General features: G+C 39.6%; 1 protein-coding gene across 1 annotated transcript; it reads right to left on the reverse strand.

Moving 5' to 3' along the window:
- Positions 1-409: 409 nt before the first annotated feature.
- On the reverse strand, positions 410-25,822 carry Alas2 (5'-aminolevulinate synthase 2). The gene is made up of 11 exons (XM_047535994.1): positions 25,736-25,822; positions 20,510-20,705; positions 19,219-19,341; positions 18,204-18,314; positions 14,043-14,265; positions 13,093-13,277; positions 9,182-9,361; positions 6,276-6,440; positions 5,567-5,835; positions 4,028-4,190; positions 410-711 (listed from the first exon to the last, which is right to left on the reverse strand). The coding sequence occupies exons 2-11, from the start codon at positions 20,688-20,690 to the stop codon at positions 548-550; spliced, it is 1,764 nt and encodes a 587-aa protein (XP_047391950.1). The 5' UTR covers positions 20,691-20,705; positions 25,736-25,822; the 3' UTR covers positions 410-547.
- Between the last annotated feature and the right edge of the window lie 2,161 nt (positions 25,823-27,983).

Here is a 27,983-nt window from a genome sequence, read left to right on the forward strand (position 1 = left end):
TGGAGGAGGGAGGAACAGTTCTTGCCATAAAGGACTCTGCTGGACTGTAGTGGTTCCCTGCACTGCTGAACACAGTTTTGGGGAACTATTTTCTTCTAGGCAGTTTAGTGAGGGTTGACCATCTCCTGACTTTAGAGGCTACATGGGGCCCAGGTTTCAAGGCCCACAAGTGAAGAGTCAATCCCTTGATTTTTGTTGAAACCATTGGGAAAACCATTTTAAATCTGTCAAGTGTTTCAGCTCTTTGTGTAACTCGATATAATTATGAGGTGTTTCTTTCCTCTTTCTGTATCTGGGTTTCCCTGACAGTAAAGTGGGCTTCTCGGAACAACAAGTGGTATTTGGCTCCTTATGGGTCTGGCACTTGTCCATGGTTGTCAGAAATGGTAGACGTCTGCTTTCTGTCCAACAGAGGGTGAAAATGCTGCAATTTGCTCTTTATTTTCAGATTCAAGTAAGCTAGAGGCACATAACAAAGCAGAGGACAAGAAGAGGCCCAGCCCCAAATGAAGTGCAGGTGGCATGGACATCTAATGAAGCTGGCTTCTTAGGCATAGGTGGTGACATATTGGGGCCCCATGTTCCCGAAGTAGGAACGTTCCCACTCACTCATGAGCTCGAAGTGCACAGGACGGTGACAGAAATTGCAGGCAGCCACAGATACATCCTGTAGGGGCAGCCCCACCTCAGTCCAGGCTACCATCAGGTTCTCTGAAGATGATAAAGCAGGGAGGGAAAAATTGTTTAGACTTGGTCTTCCAAATCCCTGTGTCATAGTACAGATACACCACGATATTGGTCCCTTCAGCCTTTTGGGTTTCCTTAGGACCAGAGTAGCTTAATCTGTTTGCTCCAGTGTGAGCTGTGATGTTAACATGTGTATAAAAAACTTGGAAGCACTCCTTTGATATTTGAAGTCATACTGGCTTGGCCTAGACCACTCCCTAAGTGAAGGATATGTGTGGACTGAGAAGTGGATCTATTTGCTTGGAAACTCCTAGTCTGGTGAAGGTGACACTAATAGTACCCACAATATATCATCAGTGTTTTGACCTGGGAGGCTGAGACAGGGTATACGGGACATTACTAGCAGCAATGAGATTCTAGAGAAGGAAATCTGACCTAGCTATCAGAAGTATCTCAGGGTGTGTGGGGGCTCTGTCCTTAACCTTTATTAGGCTCACTCCCTTGCTAATCTTGTCTAGTCTCAGCTTTAAACACCATTTCTGTGTTGATGGTTCTGAAATTTTCCTGTCTATCCCAGGATTCTTTCTTGATTTCTAGACTTGTATATCCAGTAGCCTTTTACATCTCCACTGGGATATCAAATAGGCATATCTAACTTAACATGGTTACAAATGAACTACTTATGAACCTACTTTCCAACAAACCAGTTCTGTTTTCAGTCTTTCTCATCATAATTGATGGCAAAGGGCTGGGGAGATCGCTCAGTTGGTAGAGTGCTTGCCTCACAAGCACAAGGCCCTGAGTTTGATCCCCAGTACCGCAAAAAAAAAAAAAAAAAAAAAATTGATGGCAATCCCTATTGCTCAGTCCAAAAATTTCCAAGTGATCCTTTATTTTTTTCTCATCCCACATTCAGTCTGTCAGCAAATAACCATTGGCTCCACCTTCAAAATCCAACCACTTTTCATCACCTCCATTGATATTATTAAGTCTGAGCTACCATCATCTCTCAGGTGGAATATTAGAGTAGCCCCTTACTGGTCTCCCTGCTTTCAGTCTTTCTCCTTTCTGTTTATTCTCAAAATAGAAGTTGGAGAAATTCTGTTAAAATTTGAGTCAGGCCAGGCATGGTGGTGCAGGTCTGTAATCCAGGAACTCAGGAGGCTGAAGCAGGAGGATTGCAAGTTCAAAGCAAACCTCAGCAAATTAGCAAGACCCTGTCTCAACATAAAAAAGTAAAAATAAAAAAAATTTAAAAAGGGCTAGAGATGTTGCTCAGTGGTTAATCACCCCTGAGATCAATCCCTGGTACCTAATAATAATAATTATTATTATAATTTGAGTAAGGCATGTCCATCCTCTGCTCAGATCCTTCCAAAATATCTTGGAGTAGAAGTTACAGTCCTTCCAATGCCTTACAGTACAGTGTATGAACTGGCCTCATATTGCCTCTATCTGCTCAGTTGTTTTTTTCTATTTACTTATAATACAACATCCACAATCATCTTATTATTGTTCCTGAAATAGAAAAAAAGAATACTTCTATGTTAGGGTCTTCCCTGCCTTATGCTATTCTCTCTGCCTGGGATACCCTTCCCTTAGATATCTGCCCAGTTAACTACTTTACCTTCTTCATATCTTTGCTCAAGTGTTAGCTCAATGGCCTCTATACTTACCACTCTAATACTGCAGCCTTTTCCAAACTAGGCCTTGCCCCCGTACTTCCTATCCCCCTTCTGCTTTATTTTCCACATAGCACTCAAAAATAACATGCTATTTAATTTGCTCATTTCTAAAAATGTTTTAACTATCCTCTTTCACTAGAATAGAAACTCCAAAAGGGTAAGGATTTTGTGTTGGTTTGTTTACTAGTGGATCCCTGACACCTAGAATAGTGTCTAGCCTACAATAACTACTTGATAAATATTAGTCGAAAGGATAAATGAAAGGATATCTGAGTTAAAACTAGAAGATAAAGGGATGTAATACAGAAGAAGGGATGAAGAAGGGCATTTCAATCAGAAGAGGAATTAGCAAAGACACAGATGTAAGAGAACAGAGCAAAATGAGGGGACCAGAAGTGATTTGGTGTAGTCAGAGGAAAATGCATGTGGGGAAGAAGAGCAAGCATAAATATCACTGTGTGGATAGCATTGCATGCCATGCCAAGGAGCTTCAACTCTGATAGATTGGGAGTCTACAAATTTTGGACTCAACATTCCTAATCAGTACAGATGATTTAGCATGTATCTCCAGTCTCTGTATATTTTTTATATGTTATATACATGTATCATTCATTGTGAGCCGGCATATTGATGTCAGTGTCAGTAAAACTTAATTTCCTATTTTTAAGATAAGAATAACCATAAGATTCTAATATTCCATTCTCTTGCCCTGTGTATCTTCTCTAATACCTTACCATAGAGGCCACTGCCCCAGAATCTACATAAACAGGCTTAAGCAAGGGAACAATATTGTCAGATTTTTAGAAAAATTCCTCTGGTGGTTAGTATGGAGAAAGGATTAGAGGGGAATAAGAGAGAAATGGAAATTAGGAAGAAATTAAATTATGTCTTAATGGATTAAAGAAGTGACAATGGAGAAAGGAGAATGGATTTAAGAGAAATTAGATTTGCAGTTTGAGGATGGTTTGCCTGTGGGATTGTGGTATTGGTGGACTCATGGTGGATGTGTCTCATGTAAAGGCCCAGCCCGAGTGAACATTGAGAGAACTGAAAGTTCTAGAATTGATTCCCAGACCAATACAGAAGACTGAACAGACATTCCAAGAGTCTGGATTATCAGCTCAGAGAGGCAGTAGACTCAGTGGTTATGACCATGAAGATAGAAACAGCTCCCCACCCAGTCCCAACCTAGTGCTTACATGACTTTAGACCAATAACTATATTTTTGTCTCAGTTTCCACATAGACACAATGGAAATGACTAGAAATAGAAACTCTACCTTGTGAAGGTTTTGTGAGAGTTAAATGGGTTAATGCATGTAAAGTATTTAGAATAATGTTTGTCACATGGTAAGTACTTAATAAATATTAGTCAGAATTATTTAATATTTTGGAGTGAATGAGTAAATGGTACCTATCTGTCTTTGTTAAGCATTGATCACCCCTTAATGTCATTGTGTCTTCCATTGTCTCTCCAGCCAAACCAGATCACTGTTAGTCTATGGGCTGTTTCTCATTCATTTGTGACCCAAATATAAAGCTTGGCATATGATAAATGTTACAGGAATATTTTTTATAATTAGTTTGTCCTCTTACCTTCAGATCCTGGAGCTGAGGGGTAGGAAATTGTTGTAAATACCCACACTGAGGACTTACCCACAAAATCTTCCATCATCTGAGGGCTGTGGTGGGGGGAGGGAGCCAGGCGCAACAGCTCCTCACCCCGGGGAACAGTTGGATAGTTGATGGCTTGCACATAGATGCCATGCTTGGAGAGCAAGAGGTCACAGATCTTGCTGTTGAGAGCTGCATCACCCACCTGGATCCAAGAGAAAGACCTTTCAGTATCTGCCACCCTGGACCCACTATCACTAGTTCCATTAAGCAGGTGACGGGAACACCACTGAATTTGGGGAGAGATTTGTTTTCATAGAGGATTTCTCAAGTGGCAGCTCCAGAATTTCTACCAGGGTGATGCTCAGAGCAATTGGGATTGAAGCGGGGGTGGAAGGGCATCAGGGGCCCTGTCTTAAAGCTGTTTGCAAAGCAAGTACATTGGTTAATTTGTGGTGGTTCCCGATGAGAATACAAACCTACCAAACCCAGCTCTGAGGTGCTTTTACTTGTTAATTTAAAAAACAGTATTTTAAAAAGCAGTCTTTCAAGGGAATACTGGGTTAGCCTAAAGCAGTTACTATAGTTGGCCCTCTATCTGTAGGTTCTACGTTAAGGATTCAATCAACTCAGATCAAAAATATATTTTTAAAAAATAGTATGCATCATGAACATGTACACACTTTTTCTTGTTATTCCCCAAACAATATAGTTTAACAACTATTTGCATAGCATTTACATTGTGTTAAATATTATAAGTAATCTAGTGATGATTTAAAGTATATGGGAGGATTAAAGAGATTATATGCAAATACTTTACCATTTTATATAAGAAACTTGAACAATCAGATTTTGGTATTGGTGGGTTGTCCTGGAACCAATCCCCATGAGTATTGAGAGATTACTATATTTTTCATCTACAAAATCTGTCACAACTAAATATCCTTTTCTTCACCTTGACTTACTGACTCACACAGATGTTATATAAGAAAGAAGTAGCAGTTCATTCTTAAGGGCAGTATACATTCAAATAGGGATACAAAAATAGCACCTAGTTCTGTGGCTTTGGATTTTATTTTCCTGACCTCAGTTCTCAATAATTAACACATTTTTACACTATGACCATACATACACATGTATACATATATGTGCATATGGCACATATATAAAACAACAAATTCCTCACAAACTTATGTTTTACTATGTGTAGTGTACTTCTACATGTCCTATTCTATTTTTTTTCTATTTTTTAATGATAGTTAATAATTCACCAAACTGTATGATGCGTAATGGTATTAATGAACTATTTGAAAAACACTGAGTTATAGGCTGTGGGTACTCTAAATTGTGAGGGTCAGGATAGTCTAATAAGCATGAGATAAGAGCTGATGCAAAAAAAAAAAAAGATCAGTTAATCCAGAATGGCTGATAATTTTTCAAAAAGGGAAACAAAGTTGGCAATAAGGAGGATGTTCTCAGGAAAACAGAGTTGATGACAGAAGCTGGTGTAGGTTTGCTGAGGGTGGGAAGGCTCTCCAAAGAGAGAGGTGGGGAGGGCAGTGGACAGGGTGGGGCTCTCACCCGGATAGGAATGATGTGACTGGGGCAGGGGATGACTGGAAGGCCCCTGTCCATTAGTAGCTGGCGCATGTGCTTGACATTCCTCTGGTGAGCCCGCCTCAGGGCTTGGCCCTCCTCTCCCTTGAGTAGTCGCACAGATTCTAGAGCCCCAGAGAGCACCATGGGGGGCAGTGAAGTGGTGAAGATGAAGCCTGCTGCATAGGAGCGCACCATGTCCACCAAGTCACAAGTGCTGGCGATATAGCCGCCCACACAGCCAAAGGCCTTGCCTGGAGACAGGGAAGAAAAAGATTCACACCCTGTAATCAGTAATTAGTCACCAGAAGAACATGATCATTCACCAGGCAACACAAGGAAGTAAACCAGAAGCTGGGGCTCCAAATTCCCTTCCCGAGGCTCTGTTCATCTCTTCTGTCCACCGCAAGCAAGGTAGACAGCTGATAATTCTGTGACTCTGAGATAGGACTTTCAAGTCATGCCATGTGTAATGATTAGATAGGCAGGAGCAGGGTGGGGACCTTTAGCTGTTTAGGGCAAGGAGTTGAGCTAAGATGAAGATTGAGGCTGCTCTGTGGGAGGGAAACAGCTCTCTATTTTTTAAGTTCAACCTGGTTTTAAGTTGAGCCTAGCTCCTGCAGATTTGGGGAGGAGAAAATAAACGGGACGCGTCTCTGGAGTTGCATATAAGAGAGGCCCAAGGCTCACTTACCAAGAGTTCCAGAGATTATATCAATCTTGTGCATAATTCCATCACGCTCACCAATCCCAGCACCTCGGGTCCCATACAGTCCTACAGCATGGACCTCATCCACGAATGTCAGGGCCCCATACTGGTGGGCCACATCACACAACTCCTCGAGGGGACAGATGGCACCTGAGCAAAGCCAAGGGATAAGGGTAGGAGGTCATAACCCATCCCCAGCTCTATCTCCAGTGGGGAATTTCCCATTCATACCTACTTTAGGTTGGAAAAGGGTGTTATATGGAAAGAGGAAGGAAGATGTGCGCACTCACTTGAGGCTATGCCAAACCTCACCATATATGTCAACCACCTGCACCCCACCCACATCCCAGCGATTTGTGTGTGTGTGTGTGTGTGTGTGTGTGTGTGTGTGTTTTCTCAAGCCTGGGATCAAAGCTCTTTGTCTTTATTTTAACTTTGTTCTGACTATGGCTATTCTTTTCTTTCTGCCATTCTCTTTGAATTTTTTCCCCTGAAATTCTATGTGTTTGTAATTCTATGTCAGATTGGCACTAGCCTGTATGAGGCCTTTGTTTAAATAAATTGAAAAAATCACCTTTTGCTCTAGCTTAATACAATCCTGATTTCAGACTACACTCAATCCTTTGTCCAGGTACTACCGACAGCCCTGTCAATATATTTATTCTTCAACAACCCTCTCTGTGTCTATCTTTCTGAATTTCTGTCACTATGTCCTTTTCTGTGTCCACTACCATCTTTGTTTCTATGCCTCTATTTTTCTGACTCTGTCTTTCTCCTCTTCCCTCCCTTTCTTCCTTTCGCTGCCTCATTCCCTTTCTTCTTTTTTTTTACTGTTGAAGTTTTCTTTTTGCCTGCCTCTTTTCTCCATAATTGTCTTGTATCCTTGTTTCTCTTCCTGAGTTTATTTGTGTTTCTGCATCTTTATCTTTTCTGTGTCTCTATGGGAGAATTTTTCTCACTGCTATCAATATAGTTCCCTGAGAGATTCTTCCCTCAGGCTTAGTCACAATCTATCAAATGATAGCAAATTAAAAGTAATCTGTATATTCCCTGCCATTGTCCTTACAGACTTACTCTTTTCCCATGTTATTCTAGACATCATCTATACTGAAAGATTTTGGATGGCTGTGAATCTCATATATATACTTTGTGGTCACTCTGCATATTATAGGAACCCACACCTTTTGCCATTCCTCATCACTGTACTCCCTGGGAACTGCTGAGGTTCAGGGAGTTGGAATATAGAAGAAACTTTTGCATGTGGAAATGGGCTCCAGACCAGGGTTAAAGTATGTGAGTAATTGGTAGGACAACATAAGGGGAGTCATGTACAGGAGGTGGAGCCTGAGATAAAGAAAACAATGTGATGGTTCAAATATTTCAGTGGGAGAAATTCAGCTCTAGAATTGAGAGTTTTGGCAGAATTTCCACCAAAAAAAGGACCATTCATTTGAAAATGTAAGTAGTGGAATCCCAACATAGTTTCTACTAGAGAAATAATTTGAATAGTCTTCAATGTTAGAAATACACAAATATGATGGTTTCACTTTATTGCTGGTCGTAGATACGTGGGAGTGGGCATGACTGGTAAGTTCCTTACATACATTAACTCATTTAATTCTCACAGCTCTTCTATTATTGTTAGCTCCATTTTAAAAATAAGGCAACCAAGATACAGAGCAACTAAGAAACTTGCCCAAGCTATAAATTGTTAAACTGGAATTTGAACATGGGCAGTTTGATATCAGAGGTTGCATGCATAATTGTTGTATAATGCTGATGGTATGTAACATTAACTAAATTAGGGGATACTAAGTCAGAAAATACTCTTGTTTCATTTGGAGAAGTGACTCATTAAAATGAAATGAGAACCTCTTCCCTTAACTTCAGAAGGTGATGCCTAACACATATAACTTCTACTTAATAGGGCCAGAAATAGAAAGTTTGGGGTGTATTTTTCAATTGGAAGAAGAAAGAAGGTAAGAGGGTAGTTATTTATTTCTACTAAAGCATAATAAATCAATATCTCTAATTCTTACAGCCAGATATTTTACATTGGGGTAAAATGAAGCTCAGTGATTTAAAGAGTTACCCAAGCTTAAATGTGTCAAAAGTAGGATTTGAACCAAGGTCTGTCTGACTTGAAAACCTGTTTGATTCCAGAGCTTCATAATGGATCTTGGAAAATGTTCAAGACAATGGTTTATGAATTTTTCTATTGTAGAAATCAGACACTGGGATGATTGATTTGCACATTATTTCTAATGGAAGGAGTATCATGCAAGGGAATTAGAGTTATATGTCCTAGGGTGAAATTACTCACTTTGGCACCAATTTTCTGTACCACCCAAGACAAATTTGATGTCATCTTCAAAATTTTAGTTCTTTACCTGTAAGATGAATGTAATAGCTTCTTCCATCTTTTGGCATTTATTAACCATGTGATCCTAAATAAATTACTTCAGTCAGGCATGGTGATGCATGCCTGTAATCCCAGTGATTCAAGGATTACAGGAGGCTGAGGCAAGGAGGATTGCAAGTTCAAGGCTAGCCTCAGCAACTTAGTGAGGCCCTAAGCAATTTAGTGAGACCCTATCTCAAAATATAAAATCAAAAGGGCAAGGAATGTAGCTCAGTGGTTAAGCTCCCCTGAGTTCAATCCCCATTACCAAAAAAAGATTACTTGTTTATATCTGTTTCCTCATGTAAAAACTTAAAATAACAACAGAACCTACTTAGGACTGTTTTGAAGATTAAATGAATTAATACATATAATATATTAATAATTTTGGTTTTCACACACAGATATTAGTTATCATCATCATCATCATCATCATGGATTTTGTAAGACCAATACTAGTAAAGATACACGTACTCACACATATACATACCATCCATGGAGTGAACAGTCTCAAAGGCTACAATTTTGGGTGTCTTAGGGTTGGACTTCTCTAGAAGTTTTTTCAGATGGTCAGGGTCATTGTGCCTGAAGACAAACTTGGCTGCTCCACTGTTTCGAATACCTTGGATCATGGAAGCATGGTTGCCTGCATCTGAGTAAATCTCACACCCTGAAGAACAAGATTTGTAATTCTTAAGCTTCTGTCTCAGAATTCCCATTTCAATCTTCAGATCTGATCTGGCAGGGGAATGGAATCAACCTCCTCGTTACTTTGAAGACCCTGCTCTGCTCTGTCCTCCTCTGGAAACGATTGTGACATCTCTCTCCTTTGGAAGAACTCACCTGCCCTGAAATTCTGACCCTTACACTCTTTCCTCTGTTCATTTCCAACTGTAGTCTGGCCTCTGACTGTCTTGAGGTAGGGGAAAATTTAATTTCCAGGAAGTTTTAGAATTTCTTGAGGACAGAGCCTAGGTTCATTCTCCCTAATACTTAAGATCAATACTTGAAAAATAATTTATCACAGGGAATGCTTGAAGACTTGGACTGATTCTAGATTCTTCCTGGTCTAGATAAAACCCCACCTCTTCCAGGTGGCATCCATCTTTTGTAGTTACAGGGATGAATATTTATCTAGCTTTCACTCTTGGAATCATATGCTCAGGGCATATAAGAATAAGAAGGGTAGTTAATGGTCATGGGACCCAGCCCTTTTATTGTATAGGGGAGAAAGCTAAGTTCTAGAAGGAGAAAGGCCTTCTTCTATAACCTGAGGAATACAGGAATTTTTACTGGGCAATTCTGGGAGGGTTGGTGGGGTGGGAAATTGGTGGAGGGAGTTGATTCCTGGATCCTCAGATTGCACTTATATCAAGGAACTCTTATCCTTTTCATAAGAGTTAGGTAACTTCTACTTAAGAAAATGAGTCATGGTTTCTTAGGGAACATGGCTTGAAGGATTGGGAGTTTCTTGGGAGCAGAAAACATCTCCTTATCTTTCTATCCCATGTATCCAGTATAAGGCTAAGTATATAGTAGATGCTAGGTAAGTATTTCTTAATTTAATGAATGAATAAACAAATTACTGATTTATAAGTAAATGAAGGAATATATGAATGAATACATAAATGAATGAAGGAGTGAGAGGAAGGATGTCAAAAGATGAGGTTGAAAAGATATGTAGAAGCTGGATTACTGAGATCTTTAGAAGCCATAATAGGGAGTTTATATTTGGTCCTAAGGGAAATGGGGCTCCACTAAAAGGTTTTGACCAGCGGAGTGATAAAGGCAGGTTTGCATTTTAAAAACATCATTCTGACTGCTGCAAAGAGTGGAGTGTAGGAAAGCAAAGGTGAAAATCAAGACAAAGTTGTTGGTCTATGCTAAGATGGCAGCAATAGAGATGGAACAAAATTGAATTCTAAAGTTTGAGGAGGAAGGGATTGAAGATGTTGAGTTTATTGGGAGGTTATGGGTGACCTCAAAAAATTTTCCAAAATGTTTTAGTGGTAAAAACATATGTACTGGTGATATGTACCGTGTGCTGAAAAATTACCAGGAGGTAAAGTAGTAGCAGCAAGTATGGAAACTTCTTTCAAGCAGTTCGCCTGTTATAAGAAAGAGAGAAATAAGGGCACTTCTAGAGAGTGATGAGGGGTTGAGACAATGATTTTTTTTAAGATGCGAGAAGCTTGAATATGTTTAAAGAGGGGTAGGGACTGAAGATACAGGAGAAAGGGAAAGATCTGATAGACCAAGTTTCCTGAAGAGTTAGTGGGTAATAGGACACAGAGCACCAGTGAAATGATGAGCCAACAAGAAAAAGTGTACCTCTTCCAATGTGACAGGAGAGAAAGAGTAAGGAAAGAATATGTAAGAATGCTTATGAGATGTAGGTACTTTGTGGCTAGGAGTGGAGGATGTTGCTGTCTGGTATTTCTGTTGTCAGCCCAGCAGGAGATGAGGACATCTGCTGGGAAGAGCAGGAACGTCCAAGGATAATGATGGTTAGGCAAACTGTTCCAGACACTTGGAGAACTCACTAAGGAAACAGGATTGCCAGACAGCATAGAGGACCCAGTGGAGGTTGGGAAATGTGACTTTTTAATGGTTCAAATCTGAGCAATTATATGAGCCCAGGATTGACATAAGGAATGTGGAATGTTGTACTCATCTTGGGTCAAGACTGTAATGGAAGAAAGACAAGGCAAATGAAGTGATAACATTATTGACTACAAAGTGGGAGAGTGGGAAGATGGGATCTAGTGTATAAATGAAAGTATTGCCTTTAGGAGGTAGGAGAGGTACATCTGTCATTGTAAATGAAAAGAATGAGGAAAGGTAGGTGAAAAATATGATAAGTTTATAGTTTTAGTGCCAATAAATAAGGATATATGCCTGATGAATTCTGTGTCATTCATGTGTGGTTATTGATAAGATGTGTGGTTATTGATAAGAGTGAAGAAGGAGGGGTGGTGTAGCTCAGTGGTAGAGCACTTGCCTAGCACACACAAGGCACTGGGTTCACATAAAAATAAATAAATAAAATAAAGGTATTGTGTCTATCTACAACTAAAAATATTTTAAAAATGTGACTACTCATTAAAAAAGTGAAGAAGGAGGTAGTCAGAGGGTTTAGAGAGGAATAAGGTTTTAAAAGCTTCTGTGAAACCATAAAAGAGCTATTAATAAGTGTTAAAATCCCAGTTGATTAAAAGCTTCTTCTCTGCAATCAATAACGTGAAGACAGAGCATACAGAATGGGAAAAAATCTTTACTGCACACACCTCAGATAGAGCACTAATCTCCAGGATATATGTAGAACTCAAAAAACTTAACACTGAAAAAAAAATAACCCAATCAATAAATGGGCTAAGAAACTGAACAGACTCTTCACAGAAGAAGAAATGCAATCAATCAACAACCATGAAAAAATGTTCATCATCTCTTGCAATTAGAGAAATGCAAGTCAAAACTAAGAGTTCATCTCACTCCAGTCAGAATGTCAATTATCAATAATACAAGCAATAATAAGTGTTGGCGAGGATGTGGGGAAAAAGGTACACTCATACATTGTTGGTGGAACTGCAGACTGGTGCAACCACTTTGGAAAGCAGTATGGAGATTCCTAAGAAAACTTGGAATGGAACCACCAATTGACCCAGCTATTCCCTCCTTGGCTTATACCCAAAGGACTTAAAATCAGCATACTACAGTGATGCCGTTGCATCAATGTTTATAGCAGTTCAATTCACAATAGCTTAACTATGGAACCAACCCAGATACCCCTCAACAGATGAATGAATAAAGAAAATGTGTTATATATGCACAATGGAATATTACTCAGCCTTAAGGAAGAATGAAATCATGGTATTTGCAGGTAAATGGATGGAACTACAGAATACCATGCTAAGTGAAATAAGCCAATCCCAAAAAAACAAAAACCGAATGTTTTCTCTGATAAGCATATGCTGATCCATAGCCGGGGGTGGGTAAGGAAGAATGAAGGAACTTTGGATTATGCAGAGGAGAGTGAGGGGAGGGGTGGGGCAGTGGAGTTGGGAAGGATAGTAGAATGAGACATATTATTACCCCATGTACATGCATGAAGAAAATTTTTTAACAAGAAAAAAGATCCCAGTTGAGTTGGGAGGTGAGGACTTTATGGTGTTAACTCTTCTGTGTGTTTGGGTGATATTCCCTGATGTTCCTCAGCTAGGTACAGAAGAGGAGAAGCAGAGGAATATAATCATCCAATATTGAGGGTTTGCAAAGTGGGAAAGAAGGAAGAACAATGGGAGCAAGTGAACTCAGAATAGAGGTTTGAACAATGGCTGCAATGAGGCTGGATGCCATATTGCAGGACACCAGCCTTGAACAAAGCTCAGGCCTCAGGCTTACCCGGCAGGATCTTGGCCAAGGTGAAGAGAGTAGAGTCATTGGCCACAAAGCAGGAGGAGAAAAGCAGGGCTGAGTCCTTCTGGTGCAGTTCAGCCAGCTCCCGCTCAAGCTCCACGTGAAACTTACTGGTACCTGAGATGTTGCGAGTGCCACCAGCTCCAGCTCCATGACGCTGTAGGGTCTCCCTGGTCAGAAGAAAATGAAGGGAGACACAAGAGAAAAACATTTGTCATGCACTGAGAAACTGGGTAGGTTTCCCTTTTGTGATGGGGGTCAGTGTTGACTTAGTGATCTTATGTGAGCTGTTTTCTATGTAACCAAGTAGAGGGGAGGATGAGGAGGATAGGGAGACATGGCTCCTTCTTCCCATGCTAGAGGAACTCAAGGGTACAAAGAGAAGCAAGATTGAGCTTGAGAAGTTTGGAAAACCTAAAAGAGGTCAAATAGCATCTCTGGCAATACTCGGTCTACAGTTAGCTTAAGAGCTCATGAATCAGGACATGGTGGTGCATGTGTGAAATCCCACTGACTTGGGAGGGGAGACTGAGACAGGAGGATTGCAAGTTTGAGATCAATTTTAGCAACTTACCAAGGCTCTAAACAACTTAGTGAGCTTCCATGTCAAAATAAAAAAAAATAACCTGCTGAGGATTAGCTCAGTGGTCACAGAATGTTGGGATCAATCCCCATTACCATCCCCTAAAAAAAGAGCTCGTAGAGAGGAGGTCTTGCTATCCTCCATAGCACTGGACACCCAAGAGTTTAGAAAACCTTGTGTGTTGACTGACTTAGCTCATATCTGAGGAGTAGACATACTGGAAGGTCTTGGACAAAAGGGATGGTGGTAGAACCCAGGTTTACGTTGCAGCTCTTCCTTTCCCTTCCATGTGTGGCTCTAGATATTCTCTAGACATGTCCCCATATCTTATGGCACAGACTTTACTACTCACTGTATGGCCTGCAAGACCTGAGGGTGCCGACTCATACCCAGGTAGTCATTACTACACCAGACAGATACATCCTTCGAGGCCACAGATGCCTCAGAGAAGTGTTGGGCAAAGGGGTATGCATCAGCCCAGCGGTTCACAGTCTTGAACACACGGTAGGTGTGGTCTTGTTTCTTCTCCATGATTTTGTCCCTGAAAAACTGGTCATAACCAAAGGCATGTTCACCTGCAGGATTAGAGATGGGGATGAAAATAATTCATGTCAAATTTCTCTTCCCTGCTGTTCTATATTTTATTCATGTCATTGGTTTTGAGTTCTCTAATTCCCTTTCCATGTATTCATTTACTTGTTCTGTCATTGATTTACTAGATCACCCTAACTCTCCTCTTCTTCATTCAACAATCTTTTTGCTTTTTCTTTCATTCATTCAATAAATAGTTCATTGACATAGTCACTCAGGCTTCCTACTATTGGCATGGTCTCATCTCTCTCTTCCCAGGTTTGGAGTGGAAGCCTCCTTAATGGAATTACTACTTCCAGGCTCCTGCATTAACAGATCTAGTCTCTCATCATGTCTCCATCACTTGCTAGTCGTGTGGCCTTGAGCAAGTCAAATTTTCTCTTTATTTAGTTTTGTTTTAGGTTTTGGTACTAGGGATTAAACCCAGGGGTTCTTAACCACTGAACCACATCCCCAGTCAGTTTTTTATTTTGAGACAGGGTCTCAGTTTCTTAGAGCCTCGCTAAGTTACTGAGGCTAGCTTTGAACTTGTGATCCCCCTGCTTCAGCCTTCTGAGCAGCTGGGATTACAGGAATGCACCACCATGCCCAGCTTTCTCTTTGTTTTAATGTCCTAATCTGTAGAATGAGACTAATAATACTTTCCAAGTAAAATTGTGAGCATCTGATGACAAATAGCATTAAATACACCAAAACAAATATCAGCTACATAGTAACAGTAGTATTATTACTACTGTAGTAATAGTAGTGGTTGTAGTAATTAAAGTAGCTAATATTTATATTATTATAGCCAACGTTTAATGGATGCCTAATGCATTATAAGGCCCTCTTCCAAGAACATTTAAAATATGATTTCATTTATTCTTCACAATAACCGTATGTAGAAACTTCTATTAGTATTTCCATTTTACAGATGAGGGAACTGAGACATAAAAAGTTAACTTGACAGAGATCATACAGTAAATAAGTGTCCAGCAAGTAAATGACTCATTACAAAACACAACTTAAAAAGGTGACATGATTCTTTGGGTATATTTATATCTATGTAAAACCAACATATAATCTAAACAAGAAGAATGCAAAAAATTGGCAACAACCTAAATTATAAGTGCTTGATTAACTGAAGGATGTTCTGTTCACAATACAGAACACACTTTAGTCAAATAGTTTGTTATACAGTGCTATGTCTAGAGACAAGGAATGATGCTCAAGCCATATTGTAAAGTAAACAAAGCAGCATAACAAACTGTGGGTAGTTTAAAATCTTACTTATGAAAAAATGTGTGCAATGAGGAGAGTGGAAGGGAGGTTGTGTGTGTGTGTGTGTGTGTGTGTGTGTGTACATGTGCACGTATGTGTATTTAAACATAGGAATATACCTGGGAGAAAAAAATAACAAAAAATGAATAGTGGATGTTGGAATTCTGTTTTAAATTTCCCTCTTTATACTTTCTTGTATCTATTGGAAAGTATTTGATAATGAATCATATTCTTTCAAAATTAGAAAAATATATTCATATGAAACATGAATATAAACACATGCAAGAGGGACAAAAAGCTCTGTGAAGGGTGGGAATTTTTGAGGGAAGCATAGAGAAGAAATAATGGGAATAAAACTAATATTTAATGAGACCATATAACAAGCTAGAAATGCTACACTTCATGCCATAATGTAGTTATCCTTGTGATAACCTGTTAAGGTAGATATTCAAATTCCACACAAGGGAAGTGACTTACTTGCCAAAATGTACAGATACAGCAAGTGTCAGCAATGACATTTAAACTCAGATTCTCTTTGTTTTCAAAGCCAGAGCAGTTAGTCAGACCAAAGAAATTAAAGGGATACAAAAAGGAAAAGAGGAACTCAAACTATCACTATATGCCAATGACATGATTCTATATTTAGAGGATCCAAATAATTCACCAGAAAACTTCTAGAACTAATAAATGAATTCAGCAAAGTAGCAGGATATAAAATCAACACTCGTAAATCTAATGCATTTCTATTCATAAGTGAGAAATCCTCTGAAAGAGAAATTAGGAAAATCACTCTATTCGCAATAGTCTTAAAAAAATAAAATACTTGGGAATCAATCTAACAAAAGAGGCGAAAGACCTCTACAATGAAGAATACAGAACACTAAAGAAAGAAATTCAACAAAACCTTAGAAGATAGAAAGATCTCCCTTGTTCTTGGATAGGCAGAATTAATATTGTCAAAATGACCATACTACCAAAAGCAATATACAGATTCAATGCAATTCCAATTAAAATCCAAATGACATACCTCATAGAAATAAAGCAATCACAAATTCATTTGAAAAAATAAGAGACCCAGAATAGCCAAAGCAATCCTTAGCAGGAAGAATGAAGCAGGAGGTATCACAATGCCAGACCGTCAACTATACTACAGAGCAATAATAACAAAAATGTCATGTTATTGGCACCAAAATAAACAGGTAGATCAATGGTACACAATAGAGGTCACAGAGACAAACCTACATAAATAGAAGTTATCTCATACTAGACAAAAGTGCCAAAAACATACAATGGAGAAAAGATAGCCTCTTCAACAAATGGCGTTGGGAAAACTGGAAATTCACATGCAGCAAAATGAAATTAAACCCCTATCTCTCACTCTGTACAAAACTCAACTCAAAATGGATCAAGGACCTAGGAATTAGACCAGAGATCCTGCACCAAATAGAAGAAAAAGTAGGCCCAAATCTTTATCATGTCAGGTTGGGACCAGACTTCCTTAATGACTCCCAAAGTGCAAGAGATAAAAACAAGAATCAATAAATGTGATGGATTCAAACTAACAAGCTTCTTTCTCAGCAAAGGAAAAAATCAACAATGTGAAGAGAGAGCTGACAGAGTGGGAGAAAATCTTCACCACATGCACTTCAGATAGAGCACTAATCTCTAGAATTTATAAAGAACTCAAGAAACTTTATACCAAGAATACAAATAACCCAATCAATAAATGGGCTAAGTGAATTAGCAGACACTTCACAGAAGAAGATTTGCAAGCAATCAACAGAAATATGAAAAAATGTTCAACATCTCTAGTAATTAGAGAAATGCAAGTCAAAACTACCCTAAGATTTCATCTCATCCCAATTAGAATGGCTATTATCAATAATACAAGCAACAATAGGTGTTGGTGAGGATGCAGGGCAAAAGGTACACTAGTATATTGCTGGTGGGGTCACAAATTGATGCAGCCACTCTGGAAAGCAGTGTGGAGATTCCTCAGAAAACTTGAAATGGATCCACCATTTGATTGGGCTATTCCACTCCTTGGCCTATTCCCAAAGGACTTAATATCAGCATACTACAGTGACGCAGTCACATCAATGTTTATAGCAGGTCAATTCATAATAGCTAAATTGTGGAACCAACCTAGATGTCCTTCAATAGATGAATGGATAAAGAAACTGTGGTATATAGACACAATGGAATATTATTCAGCCATAAAGAATAAAATTATGGCATTTGCAGGTAAATGTATGGAGTGGGAGAATATCGTGCTAAGCAATATAAGCCAATCTCAAAAAAACCAAAGGAGCAATGTTTTCTCTGAAAAGTGGATGATGATACATAATGGGGAGGGAATAAGGGAAGAATGGAGGAAGGATGGATTTTGTAGAGGGAAATGAGGGGTGGGGTGGGTGTGGGGTAAAGAAAGGTGGTGGAATGAGACAAACATCATTACCCAAGTACATGTATGATTACACAAGTGGTGTGACTCTATATCATGTACAGCCAGAGAAATGAAAAGTTGTACCCCATTTGTGTACAATTAATCAAAAAAAAAATACAAAAAAGCCCTTCTGTGCTCTGTCCTGTAGTGTGTCAGACACCCTTTCAACACTTTATCCCTGTTCTGACTCTCTTATTTCCACTTCAGCAAACTTACCAGTCATATTGTTTTCAATCAGTTGTGTGAGCTTCCCTGAAATCTGCTCTGGATGCTGTGGACTGAAGAATGGCTTCAACAGGCTGGTTGAGGCCAGGGAGTTCAGCAGGTCTGAGAAGGAATGTGGAATTCATTGGTATGAAGAGAGGTAGAAAGAAAGCATGTATAGACATTCAAGTTTATAAAGTATAGAGGATTTCTGCAGAGAGAAGATATTTGCAATATAAGTTCCTATTCATCTCCCCAAGTGACAAATCCTATAATATCAAGAAAACTATATAGTGATCCACACTTCTTTTCACAAAGATTTTCCCTTGGGTAAAGTAACTAGGACAGTCACCCTGGGTCCTGAACTTGGGGAATAGAATTATGCCAGTTTACCTTGTTCTTCTTTTCTGAACATCAACAAATTCCAATTTTGAATTTTTTGTCCATAATGACATCTCAAAGGGGTCTATGAAAGATGTCAACAGTGTGGCCATCACTCAAGTGTAATTATCTTGAGTGGCCTGTACTAGCTGAGTTGACCTGGTGCTTCGCACCCTTCAAAAGAATGTATCTTGTTGAGAACAAAATTTCATTTGAATTTGTTTTGATAAAACTAATACATGATATTTTTTCAGTAAAACGATGCTAATTAAAGGAGTATGCTATGTGAAAAAAGAAAAGATTATTTCTTCCTAACCCTTTTTCTTTCATGCAAATCCAGACACTCACATGTGTCTTAAATGGGATCCCAACCTATCAGGCTCTATTTAACCCCTAGGAGAGAGGAGCAGAATTCTAAAGGACTCAGTTTAATAGTTAAGTTATGGGAACTTGTACATGTGTCTTGGGGAGGGTGTGTTTCAGTACACAGTCTAAGTTACTGTCTACTATGGCTGCCCTGGAAAAGACCAAAACTTCCCAACATGGGATGTGTGCTAGCTGCCCTTGGCTTGGTCTAGCTCAGGGCTGAGGAAGTGGGTTCAATAAGTAGGAGTAGAGGTCAAATAAAGTAGAACTTGACTCCAACCTGTCTTGAAAGTCTTCACATCCTCTTGGACTTCTGGGGCTGCCTTCTGTACAATCTTGCTCTTCCCATCCTGGAGTTCTGACAGCATGAAGGGACAGTGGCCCTTGGACCAGGATGGAGAGTCTATGCAAAGGCAAAAGCATAATGGGGAGTTCATTCCTAGCCATAACTTCATTTCAACAAGTATTACTGAGACCTACCATAGCCCAAATCCCTGTCTCAGACTATGGTAGATGAGACTGGTTTGTGTGCTGAAGGATCTCTTAAGCTCGTGGGAATGGCACATACTGAAGACACATTGTGAATAATTCTAGGATGTGAAGGAGAACAGGCCTTATGGAAATTCAGAATACACAGGGAATATAACCCAGACTTGGTATTGGATAGGGTAGACGTGCAGATTTTGCAGTGGATATGATGCTCAAACTAGTGGTGAATGAGAAGTATGAGATATTCTGGTACTTGGTATGGGAAAGAGTAATATGGCAGTAGCAAGAGCACAGAATCTTGAGACAATAGGGTTGGGTCAGGCAATTTTAAGTAGTTTCAGTATGACTGGAGTGTAGTGTGTAAAGAGTATGGGATTGAGACTCTTTCTAGAGAATCTGGGTTTATTTTTAGACTACTTCATTCTGCCTTGACATTTTCACACCAAGTCTCCTAATTATTAGGTAGTGATGACTGGTATTGAAGCCAGATTAAGGACAGGTAGTTAGTGTAGAAATAGGGGATGGGGTCAAATGGAGGAAATGAAGCCATGAAGCCATCTTCCTCTGGAAGTTGGAGACTGCCCCTGGGAGAATGGAATGTCAAGGATCTCCAGAGCCCATTGATTACCAAATTTATCTGCCTTTATCAAGGACTGCAAGCATTGAGCTGCTAATTAATGCCCCCTGGGCCCTTATCTGCCTGAATCACCTTGGCCCTCCCCCTGCCCATGGCTTCTCACTTAATGCAAAAGCAGGCCTAGTCATGTAGGCAGGAAGGAGAGATAAGGGGGAGAGAACTGGAGAACAAAAGAGACTTTAACCTATAAAAGATGTAGGGTGCGCTCACTTCTGGGGGCTTTAGAACATCAGCCATGGCCCCCTTCTTCCTGCCAAGAGAAGTCTGTATTATTACCTTTAAATAAAACCTGCTTAATATGCTTGCCTTGGCGTGCTTCTCTAGTGTTCAATCTTCAACATTAGAAGGAGCAGAACTCATCACCGGTAAATGGTGGTATCAGTATGACTTGGAGCCTTGTCACTAGGACCCAGATATTCCGCCTTTTCCAAATACCTTGTCTTACCTCCTCCAGCCTTTGTTGCTTTAAGGTGGATTTGAGAACAGATTGGTCCTTGGGTGGCCAGGATGGGGCAGCGTCCAGTACCAAACAGGAACTGATGAGTCTTAACTACTTTGCCCAGGAGGCCTGTGGGGCCCCGAGCAAGCACTGGGCAGCACTGTAGCAACACAGCTGCTGCCACCATCTTGAGACTGAAGTCCTGCAGAATATGTGGAAAGGATGAGATTCCATCATAAAGAGCCAGACAAAAGCAAAGACTCATTTTTTTTAACTTATTTTTATTGTAAACAAATGGGATACATGTTGTTTCTGTTTGTACATGGAGTAACAGCATACCATTTGCTTATTCATACATTTACATAGAGTAATGATGTTTGATTCATTCCGTTATGCCAAGACTCATTTCTATATTTTTTCTTTGGTTTTAGTTTCCACCCAAAGCTTGCTACCTTCCTCAAAGATGCACTTATTGTCCTTCCTTGGAAAGATCTTCTATTTCAATGTTAAAATGTATTAGCAGGTCATCGGACAGGAAGAAATGGGAATGTGTGAAGGAAAGAATTCTAACTGGAGATCAGAAAGTCTGGACACTAACTCAGGCTCTGCACTGACCTCCTCTGTGATTGTGAGAATTATTAAATATGTGTGTGACAGGATGAGAATTGACAAAATTCAACCTTTTGGTCAATACTTAGGGCCAAGAATCTTTCTAAGAATATTGGTCTTAACCAAATGAAGGATCAGCCTGCTAATGCAAATAGATGCTATTAACCAGAACTCCTGAGGCTTGTCACAGAATATTTCCTGAGAAGGACCTGCCAGAGAATGAGAAGGGATTCAGACAAGAAGAAAAAAGGGAAGGCCCTAGGGAATCACTTATAATTTAGGTCCTATAGACTGTCACCAGGCTGGTATTTTACTGTCTTTGGGTTTTCTCTTCATTTTTGGAAAATCACAGATAAAGGAGGAGGACATGGAAATGAAATTCAAGGGGGCTGGAAGACATGGCACAAAGATATAGTCTATGGACCAGTGAAAGAGGTGGAGGCCAAGAAAAAGAGAGAAAGGGGCCAGAGGGTAGATCAGAAATGACACATAGCACTTAATGAATAGTTATTGAATTTGGAAGCAAATTAATGAATGAATAGCATCTGCGGGAAAGAAAAGGAAAGTAGGGGAAGAGCCAGAAGAAAAAGAAAATTTAGGAAAGATGAAAAGAAGAAAAATAGAGAGAGAACAAAGGCATGGTGATAGAAGAGAAATTGAGGGAGAAAAAGTGGTCAAAGCCAGAGGAAAGGGGAAAGTGTAGAGATGGTAACAAACATGGAAAGGAAGATGGGTCCTGAAAGACAGGTTGAAAAGATGATGTGAAAAAAAAGTGATTATGTGAAATACAGAAGGATGGGGAAAGAGTAAGATGAAAGATAAACTGAAAGAGACAGAGAACACAGAGGATATAGACAGACAGAGAGAGGGACACAAAAGGGACATGAGGAGAAATTCTGGCGCCTAGAGGAATATACAGTCTCTTAACACTAACAGCAGGAAAGAATCAAGAAGGGCATAGAGTAAGTCAGATACAAAGATAAGAAGAAATGCTGGGGAGGGTTAAACAATAAAAAGAGGGGGAGAGGAGCATGTTCTTACCGAGGGAGATGAGAGAGAAACTGAGTGTCAGAGAAAAAGGAGTAAAGAACATCACAAAAGCAAAGGATGAAGCCATAAAAGTGGATAAAGGGGGAGAAGGAGGGATGGAAGAGAGCACTGAGAGATACCAAGAAAAATACAGCCAGAGAGATCAAAAGGGAGAAACTGATTAAAAGAACAAGGGCAAAGCGTAGAGCCAGAATCAAAGGGTGAGACAAGATAAGGGGACAGTACTATGGGAGAGAGCTGGGAGAAGTTGAAAGATTATGGTGTTGGCACTGCCAAGCTCCTGAATAGACTCTAACAGCATCCTCAATATGCATAAAACTTTATGCTGTCAGGTACAAATGAAAAGGAGGAACTCATAACCCTGTCCTCATGTGGCAACTTCTTTCACCTCCTTCCCCTCCTGACCTCATAAAGCAAGCACTCTCCCTTTTCTTCACAAAGCAATCCATTCCCATTATTACATCTTAGATCATCTTCCCTCACCCTCACAGGCTGTCACAGCATACTGTGTCAGTATGTGGGGCCTGGGCATGTGGGCCAGAAATTGGGAAAGCAGAATTGTTGAATGACTAAATGAAATAAGCCATGTCAAGCCTTAGGATAATGTCTGGCACATAGCTTTCAGTGAGTCTTACCTTTTATTATTTAAATTCCAGCTCCCCAATTCCTGCTTTGGATGTTTTTGGACTAGTCACTTCCTTTCTCTGGATTTTGGCTTTCATCAGCTGTCAAATGTGAATTTTGCCTACCTCACATGGCAGGTCATGAATTGGATCCAATGCCTAGCTCATATCTGGAGATAAGTGTTTCCCTTCCCCTGCCTGCTCATGAAGGCTAAAGCATTAAGGGTTTAGCCTGCAGACTACAGATAAACTCCCAGAACTTATCACCATTGGGTTCCGACCACACCCCAAGCTGAGTGTAGGGCATGAGAGAGAAGAGGTGCCCCTTCCTGGAACCATGCCTGCATATCTGGCTGGGGCTGGCCCTGACTATGGATGTTAAGCAAAGATGGATGACCCAGGGAGGTGCAGGTGGGGCAGATGGCCAGGTTCCAGGTTCCTGCAAACTCCTTCCCCCAACATGAATACCAACAACAATAATGACAACAACATTGAAGTATGTAGTGAGAAGAAAAGAAAGCCCCCATGTTTGAACAAAGTCCTGTCCTACCTTGGTATGATAGTGAATTAGGGCCTAACCTGCGTGTATAAAAATAGAAGAAGTTCAATACACTCATCATTTTTAAAGGGCTCTTGGACATGATGTGCTCAGCTGGGAAAATATAGGCTACTTCTCGAAATTTGTTGAATTCTCAAGTTCTTTCAAGCTATAGTTCCAATTTCTCTTGTCCTTTCCTGGAACTTGCCATGCCTCAATCTGTCCAGTCAGCATTATGACCCATAATGTTGTAGTCTAGGTACCTTGGGCTTTGTGTCCATTCCATGCCACTACCTACCATGAGACTGGAGTGAGTTAAATTGAATCAAGGAAAAATTTTAGGCAGTTTAAGGTATTAAGAGTACAGACTCTGGAGTCAGATTACTTGGGTTTGCATCCTGGTTCCACTACTCACTAGTTTGATAATCTTAAGAGAGTCATTTCCCTGCTATGTATCTTATATTTATAAACTTGTAGATAATAACAGGACAAAAAAAATCACTTGCATAATGAGTTACTTGAAAAAAAAACTGGACGAACTACTTCACAGGAATGTTGTAAAGATTTGGTAAGATATTCATATAAGATGTTTAGAAGATTACCTAGAGTAAATTACCAGAATAAATATTGAAAATGTGTTAGCTATTATCTTTATTTTCTCCATTGTCTATGTAGGGAAAGTGAAGGTATAGTCAAGAAAAGTCACATCATGAATATATCAAGTCAAGTCTGGAAATATAGAGAATTGATTTTTATCTCAAATCCTGTTACAACTTACTCTGTGAATTTGGACTCAGTTTCTCCACAGACATTGGACAAGAAAATTTCAAACATCCAATCTTGTTCTGATAGTCAAAACTCATAGAGCTTTCACTGTGCCAGGCCCTGTTGTAAGTACTTCAAATGCATTGACTTATTTAATCCTCATGACACCCTTGTGAAAGGAAATTTGTTCAGGTCACAGTTAGTGAGAGAAGCAGGATTTCAAGTTAGGCAATCTGACTTCGGAGACCACTAACTTAACCACTACAGATCCATGATTAAAATACTGTTACATACTTTCTTAACTGAGAACTTAACTCCACATGTTCATCCCCTTGGCTGAACTTTCCAGGACATTTGCCTTTTGTGACCAAATGCCTTTACCAAAGGAACAGATCCTAACTGAAGTAGGATTTCAGGTACCATTGACTATCCATTTATTCGTTCTACCATTTAACGGTTTATGCATCTACAATATGGAAATACTTGTCTGGAATCTTCTTAAAACAATACTTTTACTCAAAGAGTGAAATAGCCAACCAAGTGATGGATCATTACTCAAATATTTTCCCTGCATCATTAAAATTCCCTTTCATATCAGTACCCAATCTGCATCCCCAGAGGTCAGAAGGGCCACCCAAAACTCCACCCAAGCAGAGAACCAAAACCACTCATTACAGCATTCCTTGACCCCTCCTCTATTCCATTTGTGGCCTGTTTTGCAAGAATCAGTTACATGTGGAGGGGAAACTCTTCTCTTCAGGAGTTGGAAGCATCAGGCCTTGCCTCCCTTCCTAGTACCCTCTTCCCACCACTGAAGAATCATAGAGAATTTTAGACACCTGAAATCAGAGAATCAGAAATTCTTAAACAAAAAAATTCAGAAGACCAAAAAATCAAACTAGAAAGAGTTGTGGAAATCATAGTTCAGATCCCTTCTTCAGAGGATGAATGACTTGCCTAGGGTCACACAGTTAATTAGAGTGAGAATAGAAATCTGTTGACTTTATGCATATCATACAATATTCCTCTTCCATCTTCTCCCTTTCTTTCTACTAATTATTTACCTCTCAATTCCCCCAAATCTCTCCTTACCAATTCTCCATTTCCATTCTCCTCATCTCCTCAATTCTCCCTGCCCCAACTCTGACCTCCTTGGCTCTGACCTTTTGAGATCTGCTCTTGGCCAGAGAGAAGGGGTCAAAGGGAAGGACAGGTGGAGAATTTCAGGAAGAAACATTAAGATGTCATTCTTGAAGGAGAATAAAGAAGGAGAGGAAGGAGCGAGAAACAGAAAGAGACTGAGAGATTACAGAGTTGAGGAAAGAGAATAGAGGAAAGAAATTCAAGAAAAGGCATAAAGAAAACTCACTGGAAGGAAAAATAAGAGAAAGTAGGAATGTCAGAGTCAGTGAAGTGAGTGATTTTGAAAACCAACAAAGGAGAGAAAACAAGGAGAAAAGAAACAAGGGATAGCTGAAAACAGGGAGAGAGAGGAAGAGACAAGGGGGAGAAAAAAGAAAATGACAGAGACAGTTTTTAAGAAACAGATAAAGGGAAAGATCTAGTCAGGCCAGAGAGACAATGTGTGTAGCCCTGACATGAGCAGGGAGACCACAGAGAAGGCACCGGGCTGAAGGCAGCGCTTACCTGTTGCCCTGCACTGAGGACGAACGAAAGACGGGTGGGTACTCTGGGTTAGGGCCTGGTGTTTATCCCTACCGCCCTGGCTCAACTCCACCCACCCCGCCTTCTGCTGGCCTGGCCCTAAATTGGCCCCAAAGGTATCTCAGGCGCTGCTAAAGATAAAACCCAAAGAAGTCCCTTCTCGCCTTTCTCCTCCCCCAGCTCTTGTTCCTCCCTCTCTATTTTCTGTCTCCTCTCCCTTCAGGGTAGTAAAATGAGCTCATTTGTGCTTTGGGATCAGATCATCCATATAGAGTGAGGGCATCTTGAGCAAAACCACCTTTGTCCCTTAGTTTCTTCAACCATTTAAGGAGGGTTATAAAACCCAGGAATGACTCTAGTGCAAGTGGGAAGGACTCTGATGTCGAACCTAGAATACAGTGTTGTGCTTATAAACTTCTGCAGATTCCTCATCTGCAAAATGGGATCATTACAGAACTAGGATGTGTAACAATTCACTACCATCATTTATAGAAAACACTTACTAAAGTGTCTAGTAAAAAAAAAATAATAGCTAATATTGACTGAGTTCTTACTATACACCAGACTCTTTGTTAAGTTCTCAGGAGCACTTAACCACAGAGCCACATCCCCAGTCCTTGTTTATATTTTATTTAGACACAGGGTCTCACTGAGTTGCTTAGGGCCTCACTAAATTCCTGAGACTGGCTTTGAACTCATGATTCTCCTGCCTCAGTCTCCCTAGCTGCTGGTATTATAGGCATGTGTCACTGTGCTCTTTTTCTTTACATGCATTAATTTAGCCTCGTAAGAACCTAGAGGGATAGGTATTATTCTCCCCATGTTACAGATGAAGAAACTGAGAGTTATAAAGGTGAGGCAACTTACTGATAATTATCCAACTAAAAAGTACACAGTTCAACTATGAACCTAGACAGTCTGGTGCCAGAATCCACAATTTTCTTTCCCTCTTATAATATACAATTAAAAATTTGGAGTTCCCTGTCTTCTCTTTCCTATCACCCTCTCCTTATCCCTTTAAAAATTTCCCCTCTTTTTTATTCTCTTTTGCCCCTTGCCTTTCAGTCCTGGGGCAGCGAGACTGTTACACCCAGGCAACCTCATCTCTGAAGCAGATTATCATCATTAATATTATATATTCTTAAAATAGATCATAGTCTGCATATTATGTCTAATTTCCTTTTTTTAATTTGGTCACATGCTAACATGCCATGGATGTATTTCCATATAAATATATTGTTTAGTAGAAATATAATGTTACAGAATCTGAATGTACTAAAATTTATTTAAACCCTCCCTAATTGATAGAAATGTAGGTTATTCCCAGGGATTTCCCCCTCTATTATGAATAATATTGCAATAAATATCTTGGACATATGCAAGAGCATTTTTTAATAAAGTGACATCTTAAAAAATTCTTGGGTCAAAAAGTATATAGACATTTAAATTTTTGATATTGCCTATTTGCCTTATGTATGTTATACATCCTTTCCAATAGTTCATCAAAGTGTATGTCTGTTTTCTCACAAACTTGCCAATACCATTTATTATTATTGGTTTTTAAAACCTTTGTTAATCTTATAGCCACTAAGAGTATTTTGGTGTTACTTACATTTGCCTATTTTATTATTAAGGATATTCGGTATCTTTTCATTTATTTCTTGATCATTTGTCTATTTCCCTTCTGAATCACCTGATCTACTTTTTGCCCATTTTGAGGATGGGCTGCCAGAAAAAGTAGTGGGCAGAAAGTATGTGTTCTGTAGTCAGACTCACCCATGATATATTACTTAGTAACCGTGTGGTTCACTGAGTTCCAGAGTCCTCATCTGTAAAATGGGACTATCATAGAACCTATTCTGTAGGATTGTTGTGAGGATGAGATGTAACTATTATTGTTGTTTTTAATAGTTTTCTTTTTGAGTTATGGAAGACCTTTGTATAGCATGGTTATTAACCCTTTTCCTGGGATATACATTTTGCTCCATTGGGACTCATTAATTAATTCAACAAATATTTATTGAATGCCTATAGTGTTTCAGGTGCTGTGCAAGTTCTAGAATTACAGCTACAAGGAACTGGAAAGTATGGATATATTATGATATACTTAACCATTTTTAAAAATTGAAGATTGTCTCCAGTTCTTCTGGAAAGTATTTCAAATAGAGCTGTAATAATCTCAATCTCCAATTTCTTAGCTGGTCAACTGTTTACCACATTGGAGACCGAA

Source organism: Sciurus carolinensis, chromosome X (genome assembly GCF_902686445.1).
Source record: "Sciurus carolinensis chromosome X, mSciCar1.2, whole genome shotgun sequence".
Lineage (NCBI taxonomy): Eukaryota > Metazoa > Chordata > Mammalia > Rodentia > Sciuridae > Sciurus > Sciurus carolinensis.

Bases quoted from the DNA above. Each gene is read 5' to 3' on its own strand.
- Alas2 (XM_047535994.1), bottom strand. From the start codon at position 20,690: ATGGTGGCAGCAGCTGTGTTGCTACAGTGCTGCCCAGTGCTTGCTCGG. The intron at 19,342-20,509 runs GTAAGACAAGGT...GCCTTTGCATAG, and splicing joins AGCAACAAAGGCTGGAGGAG to ACTCTCCATCCTGGTCCAAG. The intron at 14,266-18,203 runs GTAAGTTTGCTG...CTAATCCTGCAG, and splicing joins GATTGAAAACAATATGACTG to GTGAACATGCCTTTGGTTAT.